Below are 19728 nucleotides of genomic sequence, written 5' to 3'. Positions count from 1 at the left end.
GGAGGGAGGGAGGGAGGGAGGGAGAGAGAGAGAGAGAGAGAGAGAGAGAGAGAGAGAGAGAGAGAGAGAGAAACTTCCACAATCATTTCTTGAAGGCACATCTTCAATGACTAAGGACCTCCTACTAGCCCTACCTCTTAAAAATCCACAAAACCCCCCAATAGCCACCTTTCTTTATATACAGACCTTTGGGGGGCACTCATCAAAACCCTAGCACCCAGTTAACTTGAATTTTGGATAAACAATGAATGCTTTAGTTTAAACCCATCCAAAATACAAAGTGAGACATACTTATACCACGATTATTGTTTTCCCAGTATAAATTTTTAGTGGATGTTCCAAATATTGCCCGGGACATGAACAAATGTTCATTGTTTATCTGAAATTCAAGTTGAACTGGACATCCTGTATTTTTATTTGTTAAATCTGGCAACCGTAAGCGAGAAGAGATGTGGGGATATTAGCTATTGCTACAGCTGTAGCTGAAGGGCCTTTGGGCTGGGATAGTGGAGGTGGGAATGTGGAGGAGTGGACAAAAAGGAAGCACTCTTGGTTGTCCAGGTCTGCTATTCCCAGGTGTGTGCGGGGGGCAGAGTCCACTGGTTTTACTCCCATTCTGGACCTTTAATTTCCACGGTCATGTCATCAGTAGATACATGGCTACGGGTATAATTAACACTGTAGTCTCAGCTCAGGGCATGTGCCTGGTCAGAACTTTCTTCTGAATGCCTGTCAGATATGTTTTGGATCAGGGTGTGGGGTCATTTTTCTGCTCTCCAGGCTGGCTCAGAGATGCCGCAGAGGCGAGCTTTTTGCACTGCAGTATGTAAAGGAGAGGTTGGCAGGCTGGTCAAGAGGGGCAGCAGAGGCAATATTAGAAGTTGCACAGTGTTTCTACCCATGGCTTGTGCTTTAGCCAAAGAAGCAGTAGAGTACTCAGTCGAGAACATGGGCTTTGAAAGGTGGTGCAAGAATCCCAATAATTATGAGCTGGCCTGCACCATCTGTGTGATGTGGAATGAGATCTTCACTCCGCTTGGCATAGCTTTAAGATTGGCATGAATGTGCACGCGTATCTATGTTCACAGCTGCACAATTCACAGTCGCCAAACTATGGAACCAGCCAAGATGTTCAACAGATGAATGGATTACAGAACTATGGGATATGTATATAATGGAATTTTACTCAGCCATAAAGAAGAACAAAATTATGTCATTTGTGGGGAAATGGATGGAACTGGAGATAATTATGCTAAATGAGATTAGTCAGTCACAAAAAGTGAAAAATCAGATGTTCTTCCTAATATGTGGAAGCTAGGGAGAAAATGGGTCATAGGAGGAACTCTAGATGAGGAAGGAGAAAACATAGATGAGCAAATAAGGTGACTTAACTGAAGGGATAGAAAGGGAAAAGAGGGAGATACCTAATGTACACTCACAAGCATGTCAGTCACTAAGCTAAGCGTGAAAAGGAGGGATGGGGGACGGAATGGGATGGGAATTGGGGAAGGGCTAAATGAGTGGTGTGTGCATGCATACCTCTACCATCTTGTTCTCCATTAAGATGTACGACTATAACGTACCAATTTTAAAAAAAAAGATTGGCAGTAATGTATATAAAGAACCAGGCACATAGGAGATGCTTATTCATTTTCTTGAGATCTAGAAAGAACCCCCTTGTTTCTGAAAGCGGGCTCGCTCTTCACACACAAACTCACTCGATTATCTTCCCAGTTCACGGCTCTGTCTAGTTTTGCCACATTCTAACTCTTCCCTTTTGCCGCGTGTGGCAGAATCTCCATGTTCTGGGCTCCCTTGGCCTTTCTGAAGTGACTGTCATTATTCCCCATCAGAACCCTGATCTGCAAAAAAAGCAGCCATGTGGTGGTCAGCTTTCCATTGTTGTATAGTAAGTGCCTGAGAGACTTCAAAGGGAAGAGGCAGCAGGGCGTGGAGACAGGAGGATCGCGCTGGTTCGGAGCCAGCCTCGCTGGCTTAAAAGACCCTGTTTCCAAATTTAAAAAATATATAAAATAGGTCTGGGAGTGTAGCCCAGAGGTAGAAGGGCTTCCAGGAACCCCAGTACCACACACACACACACACACACACACACACACACACACACACAAAACAAAAACAAACAAACAAAAAAACCAAAGGGAAGAGGCGTTGGTTCATGGTTTTAGGTTGCAGTCTATGGTTGGTTGGCCCTGTTCTTTGGACGTGTGGTGAGGCAGCACACCATGACAGGAGGGCCTGGTGGAGCGAAATTACTCCCCTGTTGCCTGGGAAAGAAAGAAATAAAGAGAGGATAGCACCATGCTGCTAATTAAGCCTTTGACATATGGACTCTAAGGAGAAGCTTAAGGTTCAAAGTAGAGTAAGTCCATGTAACTCTCTTTAAATCCAGTGTGAATATTTCTACCTTTTTTTATGTCTAGAATGTTGTTGCTTATGTCTGTTCAAGCTTTATTCAGTATTTATAAGGTGATGCTAAGAGAAATGTGATAAAAAATTAAAGTATGCACAGAGTATCAAATAAATGCCTGTCACTAGGGAAATGGCTATACAAATTAGGATTCACATTTACTGTGCAGTACTGTGAACTTATTGGGGTAACTTGGCCAGGCACGGTGGCACACATCTGTAATCCCAGTTCTTGGGAGGCTGAGTGAGGAGGATCACAGGTTCAAGGCAAACCGTAGCAATTTAGATATCCTATTTTAAAATGAAAGGTAGAAAGGGCTGAAAGTAAAGTGTCCCTGGGTTCAATTCACAGTATCAAACCAAACCAAACCACATCAAGAACAAACCCGAGACTTCCGGGAAGATGGCGACCGAGAAAAGCGGGGCTTAAGAGCCCCGCTAACAACCAATCTCCATTACCACAAAATCAGCGCCTTTCATAGCCAGAAAACACCATCACCAAAGAAACAAAAAAATCACCAGGCTCCAGAGAGAAAGCGGACTGAGAACAGAGCTCAGAGCCACAGAGGAGATACACCGGCCTCACTTCCGAGGACGCGGCAGCAGCGCCATACTGCTGGCAGCAGCGGCAAATTCACCGGACGGCTACAGCAAGCCGAGGTGAGCCGCTGCGGAACAGCCGGGCAGGATCTTTCGGCGCAGGGAGCATCTAAAGCTCCCAGTGGCTGAGCTCAGCACACGCTGCAGGGACTCAGAGTGGAACTCAAAACCAGAGAAGAAAAAACACGCCAGCCTCACGGCTGAGGGTGTAGCAGTGGTGCCATATTGCCACCGGCAGCAGCAGCAGTGAATTCACCGAGTCCAGTACAGCTACATCTGCGTACTCAAGAACAGTGAGTCAAATTGCGGGCCCCAGAGGAGAAATCCCAGTACTGTACTTCCTGGGACTCGACCCAGTAGGGGAGTGGCGGTGGCAGAGATATCACACCATAGGAGAACGCCCAACTTGGCACCCCCCCCACATGGTCTAAAGCAGGCTTGATTGACTCCCTGGGTCTGAGACTCTGTGATACAACCCAGTAAAGGAGTAGTGGGGTCAGAGATACTACAGACTCAAGATCCAGAGCACCTTAAGCGAAGTCATAGTGACCCAAGGGAAGAACCCAGAGAAGGCACAAACTTCCTAAATCATGGGAAAGAGGAATAACACTGGAGCAATGAATGCCCACAACCCCACAACATCAGAACCCGATAAAACAGAAAATCAGAGATTTCTAGAAGATCAAATCAGGAAAATAACTGTAGAAATAATAGAGGTGCTTCGAAAAGAACTCAGAGAGAGCCAAAAAGAGATAAAAGATGCAATTAATGAAATAAAGGCCTCAATTCAAAGTACAAACAACCGATTAGACCACATGGAGAACAGAATCTCACTCTTAGAAGATGATCATTCCAAAAAATGAACGCATAGTTTCTAATCTAGGAAAAAATATCCGACAGCAGGAATCTGACATTGAAGAAATATGGGCCCATTTTAAGAGAGCTAACCTAAGAATAATTGGAATAGAGGAGGGAAAAGAAAGTGAAACCAAAGGAATAAACAATCTCTTCAAGGAAGTAATAGCAGAAAATTTTCCAAACATAGAGCAAGAGGTTGATACACAGGTCCAGGAAACTTATAGAACTCCCTTTAGACAGGATCGGAGAAGAGGATCCCCATGCCACATAATTGTCAAAATGACCAATGTGGAAGCCAAGCAGAGAATCTTAAAGGCAACAAAAACAAAGGGCCAAGTGACATTCAGAGGCAAACCAATTAGAATCACTCCAGACTTCCCAAACCAAGTCATGAGAGCCAGAAGGGCTTGGAGTAACATATTCCAAACTCTGAAAGAAAACAACTTCCAGCCAAAAATTTCCTACCCAGCAAAACTTTCTATCAAATTAGATGGGGAAATAAGAAGCTTCCATGGCAAACAGAAACTGAAGGAATTTATGTCTTCAAAACCAGCGCTAGAGAAAATACTCAAAGAGATTAACTACAAAGAAGAAATAGGTAACACACACCAGAACCAGAGAAACAAGAGTTTCCAACCAACAGACAACTAAGATTAATTATCTGTGGAGATTCATTATTTATGTTAGTCTTTTACATATCTCTAAATTGTATTGTTTGCTTTTATTGTTTTTAATTTTTAGGATTTCTAGTTGGAATATTAATATACCTTCAGATATAGCATTTGGAAATATTTTATCCCATTCTATTAGTAACTTTTAACTCTGTTTACATTGTCTTTGGATATACAATATTTTTTTATTTTTTTAGGGAGTTTGTATACTCTTCTGTTGCCTGTGCCATTGAAATCATATCCAAGAAATCACTGCCAATTTCAATGTTGTGAGGTTTTATGACCCAGATTTTCTTCTAAAAGTTTATAGTCTTAAGATTTATATTTAGGTCTTTTATCTAATTTGAGTTAATATTTGTATATGGGATTAGGTAAGGGTCCAATTTTATTCTTTTCCATGTAAGTATTATTTTTCAACAATATTTAGTTAAAAGATTATTATTTCCACCACCAAATGTTCGTGGAAACCTTGTGAAAAATAACTTGACAATATAGGGAAGAATTTAGGCTTTTATTTAACTCCAATGGTTTATATATCTGCCTTTAGAACAGTACTACACTGTTTCAATTATTGTAGCTTTTTATAGTTTGAAATCAGAAAATATATATCTTCTAGCTTTGTTCTTTTTCAATATCATTTTGGGTATCTAGAGTCCATATTCCATATTAGGATAGATTTTTTTTCTGAAAAATAAATATATAAATATATGATAGTTTCACCTAAAAAAATAGAAAAAAATATGCTCTGGTAAGAAAGAAAGCAAAAAGAAATATTGAAATGCTATCTTTAAGTCATCAAAAGCTTGGTATCAGACAAATGAAACTGTTATGTGAGATTATCATTTTTAATTTTGGATAAATTGCTATAATACTAGATGTCAACCACTAAGCCAAGCATGGGAAGGAGGGATGGGGAGAGAATGGGGTGGGGATTGGGTGGGGGCTGACTGGGCGATGTGTGCATGTATGTCTACAAAAGTTTGTATCCCACTATGATGTATGAATACAGTGCACCAATAAAATAAAATAAAAAAAAGAACAAACCCAACAACAGCAATGAAGACAAATAGACAAACAAGCTCCATATGAACTAGCCTTAAAAGTTCTTTATGATATGTTGATAAATGAGAAAAGCAAATTGTAAAATAATATATGAAATATGATCATAGTTGTTTAAAAATGGATTCAGTTGCTGGGCATGGTGGTGCACGCTTGTAATCCCAGCATTTGGGAGGCTGAGACCGGAGGATCGCGGTTTGCGGACAGCCTCAGCTAATTAGTGAGGCCCTTTGCAACTTAGTGAAACCCGGTTTCAAAATAAAGAATAAAAAAAATAGGGCTGGGGGTGTAGCTCAGAGGTTGAATGCCCCTGGGTTCCATCCCCAGACCTGCAAAGAAAAAAAATGGATTCGGTTGTCTATCTGTCTGCCTGCCTGCCTGTCTGTGTGTCTGTCTATCTATCTATCCATCTATCTATTTATATGAAAAATTTGGGGTAAAATATATTCCAAACTGTTAATAGTTATTTCCTTTGGAGAAGCTAGGACTAACTTGGAAGTTAAGGGAAACTCTTAATAGTTAGTAAATATACTTTTATGGTTTTGGTTTATGTGTTTACCAGAACTGTGTAAATTTTATAACTGAAATTAAATCAAATTGCATTTTAAAAAAGCTGGGCATGGTGGTGCACTGCTGTAATCCTAGCACTTGGAAAGTTGAGACAAGAGGATCACAAGTTTGAAGCCAGCCTCAGAAACTTAGTGAGACTCTGTTTCAAAATAAAACTTAAAATGAAAAAGGCTGGGGGGTGTAGCTCAGAGGTAGAATGGCCCTGGGTTCCATCCCTGGTATAAAAAAAAAAAAAGAATAAAAAAGCATAAAAAATTCTTAGAAGAAATAAACTGTGGTTATGTTTTAGTTGTGACTTTGAGAAGGTTCTTTTTTCCTTCTCTATTTACTACTTTATTAAATGACAACAAAAACAAAACGTTACCTGTCTGTTAAAGCCAACTGAGATACATCACCTCCTATGAAACCCTTTTTTCTTTCTTTTTTGTTTTGCGGTACTAGGGATGGAACCCAGGGGCATCCTACCTCCAAGCTACACCCCCAGCCCTATTTTTTATTCTTTATTTTGAAACCGGTCTCACTGAGTTGCAGAGCCTCACTAAGTAGCTGAGGCTGTCCTCGAATTATGATCCTCTTGTCTCAGCCTCCCAAATGCTGGCATTACAAGTGTGTGCCACCGCGCCTGATGGATCCTCTTTTCTGATTCTATCACTCTATGTGTTGCCTCTTTCCTTTCAACCCCCAAAGCACTTTGTAAATCTCTGGTGGCCTTTATCTTAAGTCTAGCTCATGAATGTTTTGTAGGTGTCTTTTTGCCCAATCAACTCAAGGAATTGTGATAGAGAAGGAGAGCGGCTAATGAGCCAGAAGGTCTGGATGTTGGCTCTGGTTCCAGTCATCTACAGCAGCACACAAGATTCCCCCCAACTTAGCAGCTCAGTCTATATACCTCACGACTTTCTGTCTTGAGCAGAGGCAGGCTAGGCCTACTGTGCTGCGCACGGTAGCCACTGGGTCGCTTGGTGGCTTGGGGTCCAAGGGGTTCACTCGCACTCCTGTTTCTTGGCAGGACAGCTGGGAGGCTGGGCCCGGCTAGGTACCTTTCCTTCTCTGAGCTCTCTGAGGACTCCTCTTTGGGCATTTTACAGTGTGTCTCTGGGCTTCAAGGGATCAAGGCAGAAACCACTGATTTTTAAGGATTGAACTGGTAATAACGTCTATTCCGCTCTACTCTGTTGGTCGAGTGGCCACAGAGCCCACCCATATTCAGGGAGGGAGGTGGAAACAGAGAGATGCTACATCTTGAAAAGAGAACTTGTTTAAATAGTCTGTGGCCATCATTCATTTATTACAGCTTTGCTATGAGGACGACAACCACTGTGTCTCAATTACTGCATTTGCAAATTAGAAAGACCAAAAAGTTAAATGCAGGCAAGAAGCATTCTGTACATAGAATAGTACGTAGTACTATTTGTACTATAATTATTAATGATTATTTCAGTACTACATATTTGCCTTAAAGCAGAGACTCATTAAATGTTTAATACTTTGAAGGTGAACTTATTTAAACACAGACATGTTCTAAGAGAAACACACAAAGAAAGTGGAGCTGGGTGGCCATAGACTTTGTATTGGCTGCACAAGTCAAATCCCATCCATGCAGCCTTCGTTGACTCGCTCCATCTGCTGGAGCCCTAATTTCCTCATCATAGTATGGAAGACATATTATCTACTTAGGTCCTCCTCCTCCTCCTCCTCCTCCTCCTCTTCCTCTTCCTCCCTCCTTCTTCCTCCCCTCCTCCTTCCTCCTTCTCCTCCTTCCTCCCCCTCCTCCTTCCCCCTTCTCTTCCTTCTTCCTCCTTCATCCTTTCTCACTCTCCTCCTCCTCCTCTTCTTCCTCTTCTTCTTCCTCTCCTTATCCTTATCCTTGTCCTCCTTCTCCATCTCCTTCTCCTCCTTCTCCTTCTTCTTCTTGTACTAGGAATTGAATCCAGTGTCATACTACCTCCGAGATATACTCTCAGCCCTATTTATTTTTATTTTGGAGCAAAATTTCACTAAGTTCCTGAGGGTGTCACTAAGTTGCTGAGACTGGCCTGGAACCTGTAATCCTCCTACCCCACATTCCTGAGTACTGGGATTACAGACACACACCACTGTGCCTGGATTATACAATAAACCCTTACGTATTTTTCCAGTGAGGATATGGTGACTGTCATATAGTAGGCCTACTGTTTCTCTTAAGATGATGTGACAAAGTCGTATAGAAAGCTTGGGCTCTGGTTGATTCTCTGTACTGATCCCCTCCTCAGCACCCATAATAGAGACAGAGTCCTCATAAGAGCGTGGGGAAGTGAAGTGTTCTACTTCTTGTTTCTCCCAGTCTCCTCCTCTCTCCAGTGTGTCCCCATCCCTCCATGGACTCTGCCCCATGCAGCTTTGGTTGCAAAGTCATTTCTCTAAGTGTTGCAAGTGGCTGCCTTTTCAGACCTGTGGCTTTGTTTTTCATAGATGTACGAGATCAAAGCGGGAGGAACCATTGCAAAGAAGTTCAACGCCATTCTGCAGAAGCTGAGCTCACCCCTGCAGCCCAGGGTTCCAGAGCATAGCAACACCAGGATGAAAAACCTCTCCTACCCGTTCTCCAGAGAGAAAATGTACCTGTGAGTATGGAAGCCTCTGGGGCAGGTGTGTGAGAGGGAATGGGAGGAGGGATCTCAAATGCTGCTCACAAAGTGAGTGCCCTGTGTCCAGGAGAGAGGGCAGGGAGCATGCTCTGACAGTGACACACTCTCACTCCCTGTGCTGTGACATTATCTCAAAAATCCCTGGGCATTTGTCAGCGGAAACACCTGCCATTTGGTCACAAATGATAGGTAGAGAGCCAGGGAGCAGCCAGCTGCATTCTGTGGGATTCTGTGAGAAAGCTGCCAGACACCTGTTTACCTTCTGCGGGAAAACTCCTGCCCAGCTCCCAGTCTAATGGGGTTTCGACATAATGTGATAAACCAGACAGGAGGTGGACAGAGCTTCTGGATTTCTCTATTTCTACCACCTGCTCATGCGCTCATTGACTCAGAGGAGAATTCCCCACCCCAGTTCCCACCCAGGAAGAGTGAATGAAACCTCTTCACATTTGGCCAACATCTGGAAGGGGGAGGCACGGCTGGGAAGTGAGAGGTGCAGCAGCCAGGCACCAGTTCCCTCTCGGAGCTAAGGGGGAGATATGTAGCTGCCAGGAGGGACAGAGAGCTGAGTGGGAGGGGCAAGGAAGGGGCACGGGGAAGTAGAGAGAGCAGAAGGGTTTGTCCTTTGGAGGGGTATATCTGGGCAGCAGTATATCTGGGTTCACTGGAGAATATTTCCCATGCATCTGCGCTGTTAGATAATGAGCTTCCCAATAAGTCCCACCCTCCACCCCTGTAAGGTGACAGAAGGTGACTAGCTTTCTTTACAGACAGGAAGTGAGGTCTGGGGTCAGTCCAAGGTCACATGGCTGTCAGTGGCTAAGTGGGACCAGCAGGACGACCCCTTGCCTGCTTCTCTTTTTGGACCCTGGCTTCTTCCACATTCCCCTCCCATGGGTCTTCGTTCATGCTGGTGCTGCCCTCTGGACAGCCACCTCCTACACAGTCCATTCATGTGCCCTCTGCTGTCCTTCAGATTCTGATCCTCTGGACCAGAAGTCCAGAAGTTGGCTCTCCATCCTTGAAATTTTGTGACCATGGTGTGCAGAGAGTCATGTTCTACTCTGCCTCAGGTGTTTGGAGACCCATATCACCTCTCTGTGGCTGGTGGATCGTGGGGGCCTGAGGGCTCTTCATTCATCTGTGTGTCCTCTAATACCATGCCCTAAGCCCAGGGAAGACTCCATCGGGGCCTTTTTTGAGCGCAAGTTCAGTGTATGAGGTTTAGAACAGACATAGGTCTTGTATAAGGAAGAGTTTGCTATCTAGTTGACGAGATGGCGGTGTTAACATGAAATGAAATACTGAAAAACAAAAAGACTTATAATCCCAGTAGCTAAAAACTAGACTCCGTGTGTGTGTGTGTGTGTGTGTGTGTGTGTGTGTGTGTGTGTGGTATTTTTACTATTTTTATCCGTGCCCAGGTATTTTTTCTGCATGCTTTCATTTTGAAAACTTATCACAGTATACTATTTTTCTAGCATGGTATAATCTTTTTCTCTTTGCAAACTTTTTGAAATTAGAATTTTCAGTGGTGAAATGATAATCTGTCATTTTGATTTCTGAACAGATTTTTATCTTTACAGTTTTTATGATAAATAGCATTGTGATGAATATTTTTATTTATGTAATTTTTTCTGCTCAATTTATTCCTTATGATGCATTTCTGTGATGATGAGCTTTCAGAACTACTTTGTCAAAAAGGGTGTAAATGATGTGAATGTGTTTGAGTGTGTTTTTATATGTTTTATCACGTTGCTTTTTAAAGGTTTGGTCTGGGCTGGGGGTGGCAGTGGTCTTAGGGCAAATGTAATGAAATGAATTTGTCATCTGCTTTCTTGGTGTCTTTAGGTACAACATCCAGGAAAAAGACACCTTCTTTGACAATGCCACCCGTAGCCGCATTGTAAGTAAAGGGTGTACAGGGTTAGGGAAGGGGGCTCGAGAAAGGCTGAGCACCTAGTTGGCTGGGTGTTCTCTCACCCTCTCTGTTGCCTCTCATCAGTATTTGCTTGGAGTTGCCTAGCAACTGAGAGGCGTATCCAAGAGCTTCCCCATGCCAGAAGCAAGAGATAGCCAACAACTTCTCCCACTCACAGTTTAAGAGGAGCATCTCTGCTAAAGTCCTTGGTAGAATTATAAAACATGGGGGGATTTAGAGTCACGGCCGAGCTGGGGGGACGTTAAACTTGTCCGACTCTGAAGTCACCAGCCTATTCAATGAATAAAAGGATAACATTAATAACTATAGCTCATCTTTTATAAGCTTTGTGCCTTTTATATCAATGTTTTGAACTGTGTGAGATGTTTGATTCTAACAAAAACCTGTATATGGCCTGTGTTCCTGTGTCCCCATCCCGACATAGTTGATATAGTGTCTCCATTTGCTGGCTGGTTTGTTATCTACCACTCGAGAGGTCATTAAGCTTCTGGGCAGAGGAAAGAAAGAGGGCCCCAGGCATGCTAGAACTTACTCATGTCGAATGAAAACCGTGAAAGTGAGATTCTGCTGACCACTAGTAAACTTAAGCTTCCACTGGAGGAGAAATAAGGATTAAAGACCTGAAAGGACCACTAGCCAACTGATGATAAAAAAAAAAAAAGGATAAGAGAAAAGGGACAAGTGACTAGAAGAGGTACAGAAAAAACCAAACAAAACATGGTCTTGCTTTCAGGATGTGCAAGGAAACATCTGAGGTCCCTTGGCCTACTATTTCAGGAAGGGTTAAAAAGGGACATATGATTTCTCTTTTCTTCCTATGGAAAGAAGCGTAAACTTTGCATTTTCTTTGATGCTATTACAAGCCAATTAAATCTCACTGTGGCTTGGGTCCCACGACTGTGGAGGGAGTTACAGGGTGTTGTGGAGATTACCCGATAATTGCAAAGTGCCTGTAAAATAATACAATACCATATAAATGCTGTTCCTAATTATTATTGCTGTTGAATTACTGCACTGTATTAGAAGCAGAATTAAACACTCTTGGGCCCTATTCTGCTGGAAGTTATTTATTTACCACTCCCTCCGGTCTGGCTGGAAGATGGCGTGTGAATAATGGTGAATAACATCTTCTTGTATTCATTCACCTCCCCTTCTGGAAGCTTCTGTGATAAAGGTGGAAAAGAACTTTGGGTTTCATCCTGGGGTCTACTCTACCCTGGATTTATGTCTGAGGGCCTCATCTGACTGCAAATGCCTTTCTGTCCCCACCCTCTTTGATGGTGACCAGCCCAGCTGTCTGTCCCGGAGTAGATGTTCTTACCCAGCATTTCCTCATACCTGGGCCTCATGGCTCAGATATGGCATGTACCAGGAGCTCACCAGTTGACCAGCAGGTGTACATGGATCCACCTATGTCCCAAATTTTTCTGCAGGAGCCATCTTTTCCTTCCCAAGTAAGAGATAAAGTTTCTGGTAGCCCCCCAGGCTAGCAGCTTAGTAGACTTCACTGGGCATGTGGACCATTAGCAGGCAATAGTCACTGAGCAGTGGCTCACCAGGTTCCCGTGTCTGAGCTCCAAGGCAGGACTCTCAGAGCAGGTGTAGGCTGTGCTCTGATCAAGGAGCCAGGATGCGGACCCAGGAGCCACACTAGAGAAATAAGAATACCAGCAGGGCATGTATAGGCAGCCCTTTTTTGGATGACCAGGCACACACATTGTCTGTGGACTCTTCAGCAGCTCCCTCCATCTGGGGAGGCAGTCTCTGAGCTCCGTGCTCCAGGGTGGTGAGAAGCACATCTCCCCTGTCTCCTCATGACCTAGCCTTCCCTGATGTTCCTCCATGTGGGAAGCAGACACTGTCCTCTGTGGGGATGTCCAGCCCTGGAGAGGGCTCTGTGCTCCAGGCTTGCCTGCATGTTGCTCTTACCTCCTGTAATGGCAGTCCATTTATAGCCTTTTATTTACTTATTTTTTCAGTGATGCGGAAGGTGGGCGGTGGGGGTATGGGAGGAATTAAATTCCTTGCTTCCCCCAAAGTGCTCAAGTTTGAATGTGTCTGGCAAGCGGTCCATGAGCTCAGCACATGTTTGGTCTGCTCCTTCCTCCAAAGGAGGGGACGCCGGCAGGGATACAGGCAGTCTAGGAGCTCACAACTATGCTGTCCTCTTCTTTTAGGTGCACGAGATCCTGAAGCGAACAACCTGTTCCAGAGCCAACAACACGATGGGTAAGGAGCCCTTGGTCCCCCAACCCTGAGCCAGAGCTGCCCTTTCAAAGGCAGGGAACGCAGCCATCAAATCCTCACATGAAGGAGCCACATGCTTTGGCTCAGGCAGAGAAGTACCACCTTGGCTTCCTGGAGCAGGGGCTCCCCATTTCTAGGTGGCATTGAGGCTGTTCCCAAGGCTACTGAAACTTTTCCCAGACCCTCATCCCAGGGCTCTGGTCTCCCCTTTCTTTTCTCTGTACCCCCTGTACTTGCATTTTCTTCTAATAATTCTGCTGCTCCAATCTTCACCACCTCTGATAGCTTTTAATAGTCACCCAAAACATGGCCATTTGTAATTTATTTTTAAGAGGAAAATCACACCTCAGAGGTCCTTTAGTGTGTCCTGATCACCTTATATATGAATAAACAAACCCCCAGAGAGGGCAAATGACTTGTCCAGGGCCACCCAGAGAAAGATAGTAGGGTCAGAATGGGCTTTTCCTAAGGACAGCATTTCCCTCGGCCAAATATGACTGAACATGTTCACCTTAGGGTTTATTTTTCAAATAGTGGGAACCTCTGTACCCGAGGGGCTTGTGGTCTAAGGCAGGCCATCTGGATTCTGGCAGATTGCATAAGAGATGTACACGGTGGCCAAGGAGATGTCCATGGCATTTGGCTGCTCTTTGGACAAACACTTCAGGCCTAGGACCCACGAACATCCTTTCCACAGGAATCTATCTAGTGGGTCCGACTCTAGTGCCAATCTTTGCTCTTGAGGTGGCTTTCTGTTGGAGAGAATCCAAAGCTACTTGGGGTCAAGTCTAGCCAATGGAGGAGCACCAGCAACCATGACAATAATAATAGTGCAGAGCTGAGTGCTTACATGCAACTCGGGATACTTCAGCTCCAAGTGAGTGGAACTCAGGGAAGAGGTGCAGAAGGTTTCCTCTCGTGGTAGGATTTTTAGGAAAGTGCTTAACTTCCCAAGGGGGCAGTTACACATGCTCAGGTTTTCCTTGATGTATTCATCTTGCTACTCGATTCCACTCCACTTTTAAAAACGTGAATCTTCCATACGGTGTAATTTGCCCAGGGCTTGGTGCTGAAGAGGCGAGGATAGAGGAGTGTTTGAGGTAAAGGCCCCAGCCCTGTTCCTTGGAGCGCGCAGATGCACCTACTCCAAGCGGCCATTTTGTCCCAAGGGCAACCAGCTGAGTCAAAATATACAAGATTGAATTTTATGATGCCTCAGAGCTTCTGTCGCCTTTATTTATCTTCACTTCTTCATAAGCCCACTTCCCAGTTTTGCTAATGTGATACTATCTCTTTTACCTTCCCCTGTTTGACTTGAATCACTTGCTCCCTCAGATACTATTGGTGACTTCCCACTCCCCCTCTTTCATGGCCCTTTTCTTAATCTTTGTCTTTTGTAACTTTCCATAGCCGCCCGTAGCTTCTTTACTGAGCCTTATAGTTGACATCCAGGCAAGTGTTAACCTCAGAGTTTCTCATAGTTGACGTCCAGGAAGGTATTGCTGAGCTGCCAAACTGCTGCTGTCTCTTTCTACCTCATGGACTTTCTTTGATTCCTTTTCCACATTTTAGATGTCTTCTCCAAGTTCCTTTGGCCTTGCCTCTTCTCTTCCCCACCCCAACGCTCCCCTTCCTTTTCTTCTCTTCTCTTCCCCTTCTCTGTCCCTTCCCTCTTCTCCCTCTCTCCCTCTCATTTCCTCTACATAGATTACTTGCAACCCTATGTTTTCATTCTTGATTCTCTTGCTAATTCCAGTCCAGCATCTCCAACTCCTGGACACTTCCATTTAGATGTCCATCAGAACTTCCATATGTCCAGTTCTTTCTCATATTTTTCCTCTCCCTTTCCCTCTCTCTTCCCCCTACTTCTCTCTCTGTTAATGTACCAGTGGCCTCCCTGTTTTTCTTCTGCAGCTTCCTTTGCCTGGATGTTCTTTCTGTGTTCCTCCCCAGCCTACCTCATGGCCATCCCTAGATCAAGTCACTCACCCATTTGTTCTCCTGTAATGCCTTCTGCTCAGAATTCCCATCAAATTCTATCTATTTCTTGCTTGTTATTTATGCCCATGGTATTGACTCCCAAGACAGAGAGTCCTGGGGATTTCTGAATCACCTTTAAGGCCCCAGGGCACCTGGCCTTCTGCCTTACACATTCTATTCAGTTGGCGTGAGTTAATTTAAAAAATGTTAAGCCTGCTAGTCCCAAGTAAGTTTCTGACTATGTGCATTTATGGACAAATGACTTCATTTTTCTGTAATTCAGTTTCTTTTGTATAAAATGGAAAGGATTATATCTGCTTTGCAGATTTTTATAAAGGTTAAATAGGCAGCTATTAGTTGTTTCCTTAAAAATTAAAGTTCTAGATTGTAGGAAGGTCACTAGAGGCTTTCTTCTTTAGCTCTGAACATTTTATTTTGTTTTTCCTTCGAGAAGTGGAGCTTTTGTTGTTGTTGTTTTGTTTTGATGTCTCAACGTCAAACATCATTAGGATTCTGTTGCTGTTGAGTCGTGTTCAAAAATTTGTCTTTCCCTATTGACGTTCCAAAACATTTACTGAGCACTTGCTCTGTGTCAAATGACGCTATAGAAGCCAAGGGATACCAAGATGAATTTGTTCTATTTTCTACTCTCGAGGGGCCCTTAGTTTAGCCATGCAGACAGACATGTATACAGATAATTATGAGATAATGTGGCAGGTGCTGTAATACACACACACACGAGAGCTCAATGGGGACACAGAGCACCAAGCAATTACCTTTCATGCGTGCTTCTAAGTATCAACAGCCATGATCTAATATGAGTTTTATAGCTCCCGGGGAAAGCAGGTATGTCAGTAATTATCATCTCCAGTTATGAATGGGTACCATGAATTGAGCCAGGGTTGTCAGAAGTGGGTCTAGAATGTGGTGGTCTTTGCTCCAGTCTTATCTCTGCTCCTTCAGGATACTATGAACTAGGAGTGGAGTTAGGAGTAGCAGCTGCTGCTGTTTTAGCTTTGTAAAAGGGACACATGACTCAACATCTCTGCTTCTCAGCAGAGGAGAGCCCTAAGGACTAGCTTTCAAGTAGTTTGACTTTAGCCTGTGAAAATCAAGTACTTTTAAAGCTCTTTGGCTAACTTATCAATCTTCCTTAAAAGATCAGAAATACTGAGGAGTGTGTTAATACTTCAAGGCTTCACACTAGCAGGGATCTTTGAGCCTAGGGTAAATTTAGATTTTATCAGCTTTCTCTCTGGTTTTTATAAAAGGTGGAGGAGAAACACAAATGGCTAAAATAGGCGTAATTTCCACCAGAGCACTGTCATTTTGTGAAAAGACGGGGAAAAAAAGAGAATAGAATTGTACTTGGGGGTATTTTCATAAGTCCTTTGCCCTTGGTCATTGCTTTTGTGATGAGCTTACAAAGTTTTATTTTCTTTCCCATTGTACCTAATTCAAAATGTAGAAAATGAAATAGATAGTGAAGGTAAGAATTCAGCCATGCTCCTGTCTAGTAGCATTGCTCTTTTTTCCTTTGTAGAAAACATAGTTTTATTGCTTGCCTACTTTTGCAAAGCATGGACCTCTATCCAAGTTGTATGCACTGATTTATTTATATTTCTGCCTTGTTCCACAAAATTTCTGAGGTGGCTTACAAGGAAAACAATAAAACAGCATAATATAAATAATAAATTAAAAAATAAGATCCAGGAAAAACACAAATTAAAATAGAATGTCAAAACTAGGAGGAAAAAATAGACGACAAATATTCAAACCATAAGGTCTTTGAGTTTCTGTAGTTGAGCTGCAAATTTAACCCTGACCTAGAGAGAAAGAGAAATATGGTCAGTGTTGTACCTTTTCCTGCCTGCAATAACAGCTTTCTGTGTATAAATCCTGAAATCCATCAAACAAGTTCCCTCTTTCTTATGTTGAACATATCCACATATATTCTCAACATAAATGCATACATAAACTTTTCTGGGTGATTCAGGATCATCATTGAGAACATAAGTACTTTTGATCTTTCCTCCAGGATTATAAACTTATTATTAGAATTAGTTGACCCATGCTGATCTGATTTCTTGAGTTCTCATTTCTGGTAAACCTCCCTCCCTGAGTTGTGCTATTTCAGTTTTGCTTTGCAGTGTGGGAGACAGAATAACATGCTCATTAGAATTTTGGGTAAAGTGACAGGGAAAATAATTTGCAGGGGGATCTGAAGGATTCTGCTGTGGATAAGGCATATGTAACACGAGGGAGAGCAGGTTTTATTCGATCTACATTAGCTGTTTATGGATTTTTTTCTTGCTTCTGAGGGATTTGTTGCAAGATCTAAAATAACCAGCTTTTGCAACAGAAAGGAGAGTCCTCTACAAATAGGATAGTATACTAACCAAAATAATGAGGACTTTGTGCGTGTAGAGCTGCATGCTTTTCCAAGTGCGTTTGTACTCATCTCATTTGGTCTTCTAAGTTGCCATGCAAAGTGGGCTCAGCAGATGTTAACTGATTTCACAACAGGGACATCAGCTGGCATGCCCGCAGCGGGAGATGAAGAGCCAGATTGAGAACCTGGGTTTCTTGGCTCTACCTTCGGTGCTCTGTATGTCAATCAATTTGTAAGTGGATAAAGTTATTGGAGAGGTTTCCCAGTGGAGGTGGAAGCTGAGCCCTTCCCAATGTAACACCCACTAACTCATTCCACAGATATTTATTGAGCATGTGCCTACTATGAGCCGCTCATATTCTAGAACTGGCAAATAGGGTAGTGAGTTAAAGAGACACAAATTCCCACCCTTATAAGGCTTACATTCTAGTTACGAGTCAGAAAATAAACCAATAAATAGATGGATGACATGTCATGTGGAATATATATTAGGAAGAAGTATAAAACAAGGAAAGGAGATAGAGATAAGGTGGGAGTGGAGGACATTCTAGGTAGGGCAGGTGGAGAAGGCCTTTCAGATGAGATAATATTTGAGAAAGGCCAGTAAGCTACATGGTTATCTAGAAAGAGAGATACACACAAGAAAAGCAAATAAGACAGAGGAGCAGATGGTAGTGATTCCAGAGTCAGTTGGGGGTCCCAACAGGAGCAAGTGGCACACTCAGGATGATTCATTGTGAGTGTATATGGAGGGACCATTCACCAAGGCCTAGGCAAGGAGTTGTTATTAATCTGGAGCTATCAGTAGCAGGTGTAGTAATCTGGAGCTAGTGGTCGCAGATCTCTTGCCATCCCTAGACCCTAGGAGAGATGGATCACCAGAACATGGAAGGATGGATCTAGATGGAGAAGTGGCCTGTGCATGTAACTCTTTAGGCAGAAGGCCAAGGCTCTACATCTCCCTCCCTCTGTCCCTACATCCCTTCTTTCCTTCCTCTCCTGTGTGTGATTGTTTAAAATTAATATAAAAAGACAAAGCAAGAAGAGTTGACTTTGAAAAAGTAAGAGTAGACCTGGCATTTGGCGGCCATCTACTTTTTAGCCTTCTAGGTTTCTTTCATAACCCTCCAGAGGGACAGCTCAACTTCTCCCTGTTATTTACCTCTGAAAGTGAAGTATTATGGGCTGATGTACACACAGTGTTCAGAGTGAAAACTGTTTGCAAGCAGGGTTTTGCCTGGTGCTGGAAGTGTGGGCGCGATCGTAAACGTGGTCTAGCCTTGCAGTGCCTCCTTAATCAATGTCACGTTTTTCAAGGTCAGCCTTCAGGCCCTGGAAGTTTATTCTATCATCAAAATGACTTTCAAGTGTGCTTTACCGTGGAAAGAAACCCAAGCCTCCTTGACCATATCAGACGAGGACAAACACCTTTCTGGTTTCTTCATATGGAAGTTATTATTGCCTTTTCACGGACAGAAAATTACAGATTGATGGAGCTACATTTTCATGGACATTTTGGTGTCAGAGCATTTAAACAAATGTATGCTTTGGGCATCTCCCCTCCCACTCAGGAGACGATGTCTTAATTATTTTGACCGAAGCCAGACCGTGTTGTGTGTTGTAAACATCTGGTTTATCATTCATCCAGTCGAACTGGTTTCTATTTTGTTAGAAGAAAAGGCTTGGGATTAAAGGCATTTAAGTAATTAAGCACACGTCAAGACAATTTGGTGATGGGTAAATATAGTCTCTGTTAAATGCACCGTCTGGGGTCTCTGGTTTAGATTTACGTCCGGCTGCAGTGCAGGGATGAAAGTGGAATGCCGGAGGACCGGGCCCTGTTCTGGGGAGGGGGAATCAAAACCAAATGGGTTTTCAGGAGTTAGGCACCATTCCTCTAAGTGCCTGTCCCAGTGGACCAAAGTTTCCTTTGAGTTTGGCCTGCAGGGAGTAGAGTCAAGGTGTCCGTCACCCAGCAGCACTTGCAGGTTTAATGAGACTCTCTTTGGGAGGCAGAAGGTGAACTCCTTTGCTTCGGTTGTTCCTTTGTGCCCAGGAAACAGAGATGTCTCTGATGTGAAATGCTAAGCTTCAAGTTTGGGGTGATGGGGTGTGTGTTTTCAGGTACCAGTGATGGGACCTGATTCACTGTGGTCATGTTTCTTGGTCCTGATACCTCTGGTTGCAGAGAAACAGTGATGCTGAGTCAGGTTGTTTCAGGCTATTTAGAGGTATGTTCTCTGCTGGCCAATGAGGAAGCATAGCCTTTACCCTTGGGGGTTAAGAGTTCTAAGCAACAGGTGTGAAATACCTGGTGATTTGAAGGAGAAATGGGCACAGAGACTTTGGAGATTA

The 19728-nt window shown here is 43.4% G+C and overlaps 1 protein-coding gene across 2 annotated transcripts in view; it reads left to right on the top strand.

Moving 5' to 3' along the window:
- The window catches only part of ANO2 (anoctamin 2), a gene marked incomplete at both ends in the record, with an annotated part of 335860 nt that overhangs the window by 86179 nt on the left and 229953 nt on the right, over positions 1 to 19728 (top strand). For both annotated transcript variants that reach the window (XM_080706316.1, XM_080706315.1), the window contains 3 exons: positions 8637 to 8788; positions 10664 to 10718; positions 12932 to 12983. In XM_080706316.1, coding sequence (XP_080562442.1) covers positions 8637 to 8788; positions 10664 to 10718; positions 12932 to 12983 — 259 coding nt within the window. The remainder of the gene's footprint in view (positions 1 to 8636; positions 8789 to 10663; positions 10719 to 12931; positions 12984 to 19728) is intronic.

The sequence above is a fragment of the Muscardinus avellanarius genome, assembly GCF_963383645.1.
Source record: "Muscardinus avellanarius genome assembly, chromosome: 11".
NCBI lineage: Eukaryota > Metazoa > Chordata > Mammalia > Rodentia > Gliridae > Muscardinus > Muscardinus avellanarius.
The sequence above is the reverse complement of the archived record's forward strand: the minus strand, read 5'-3'. Positions and strand labels throughout refer to the sequence as shown.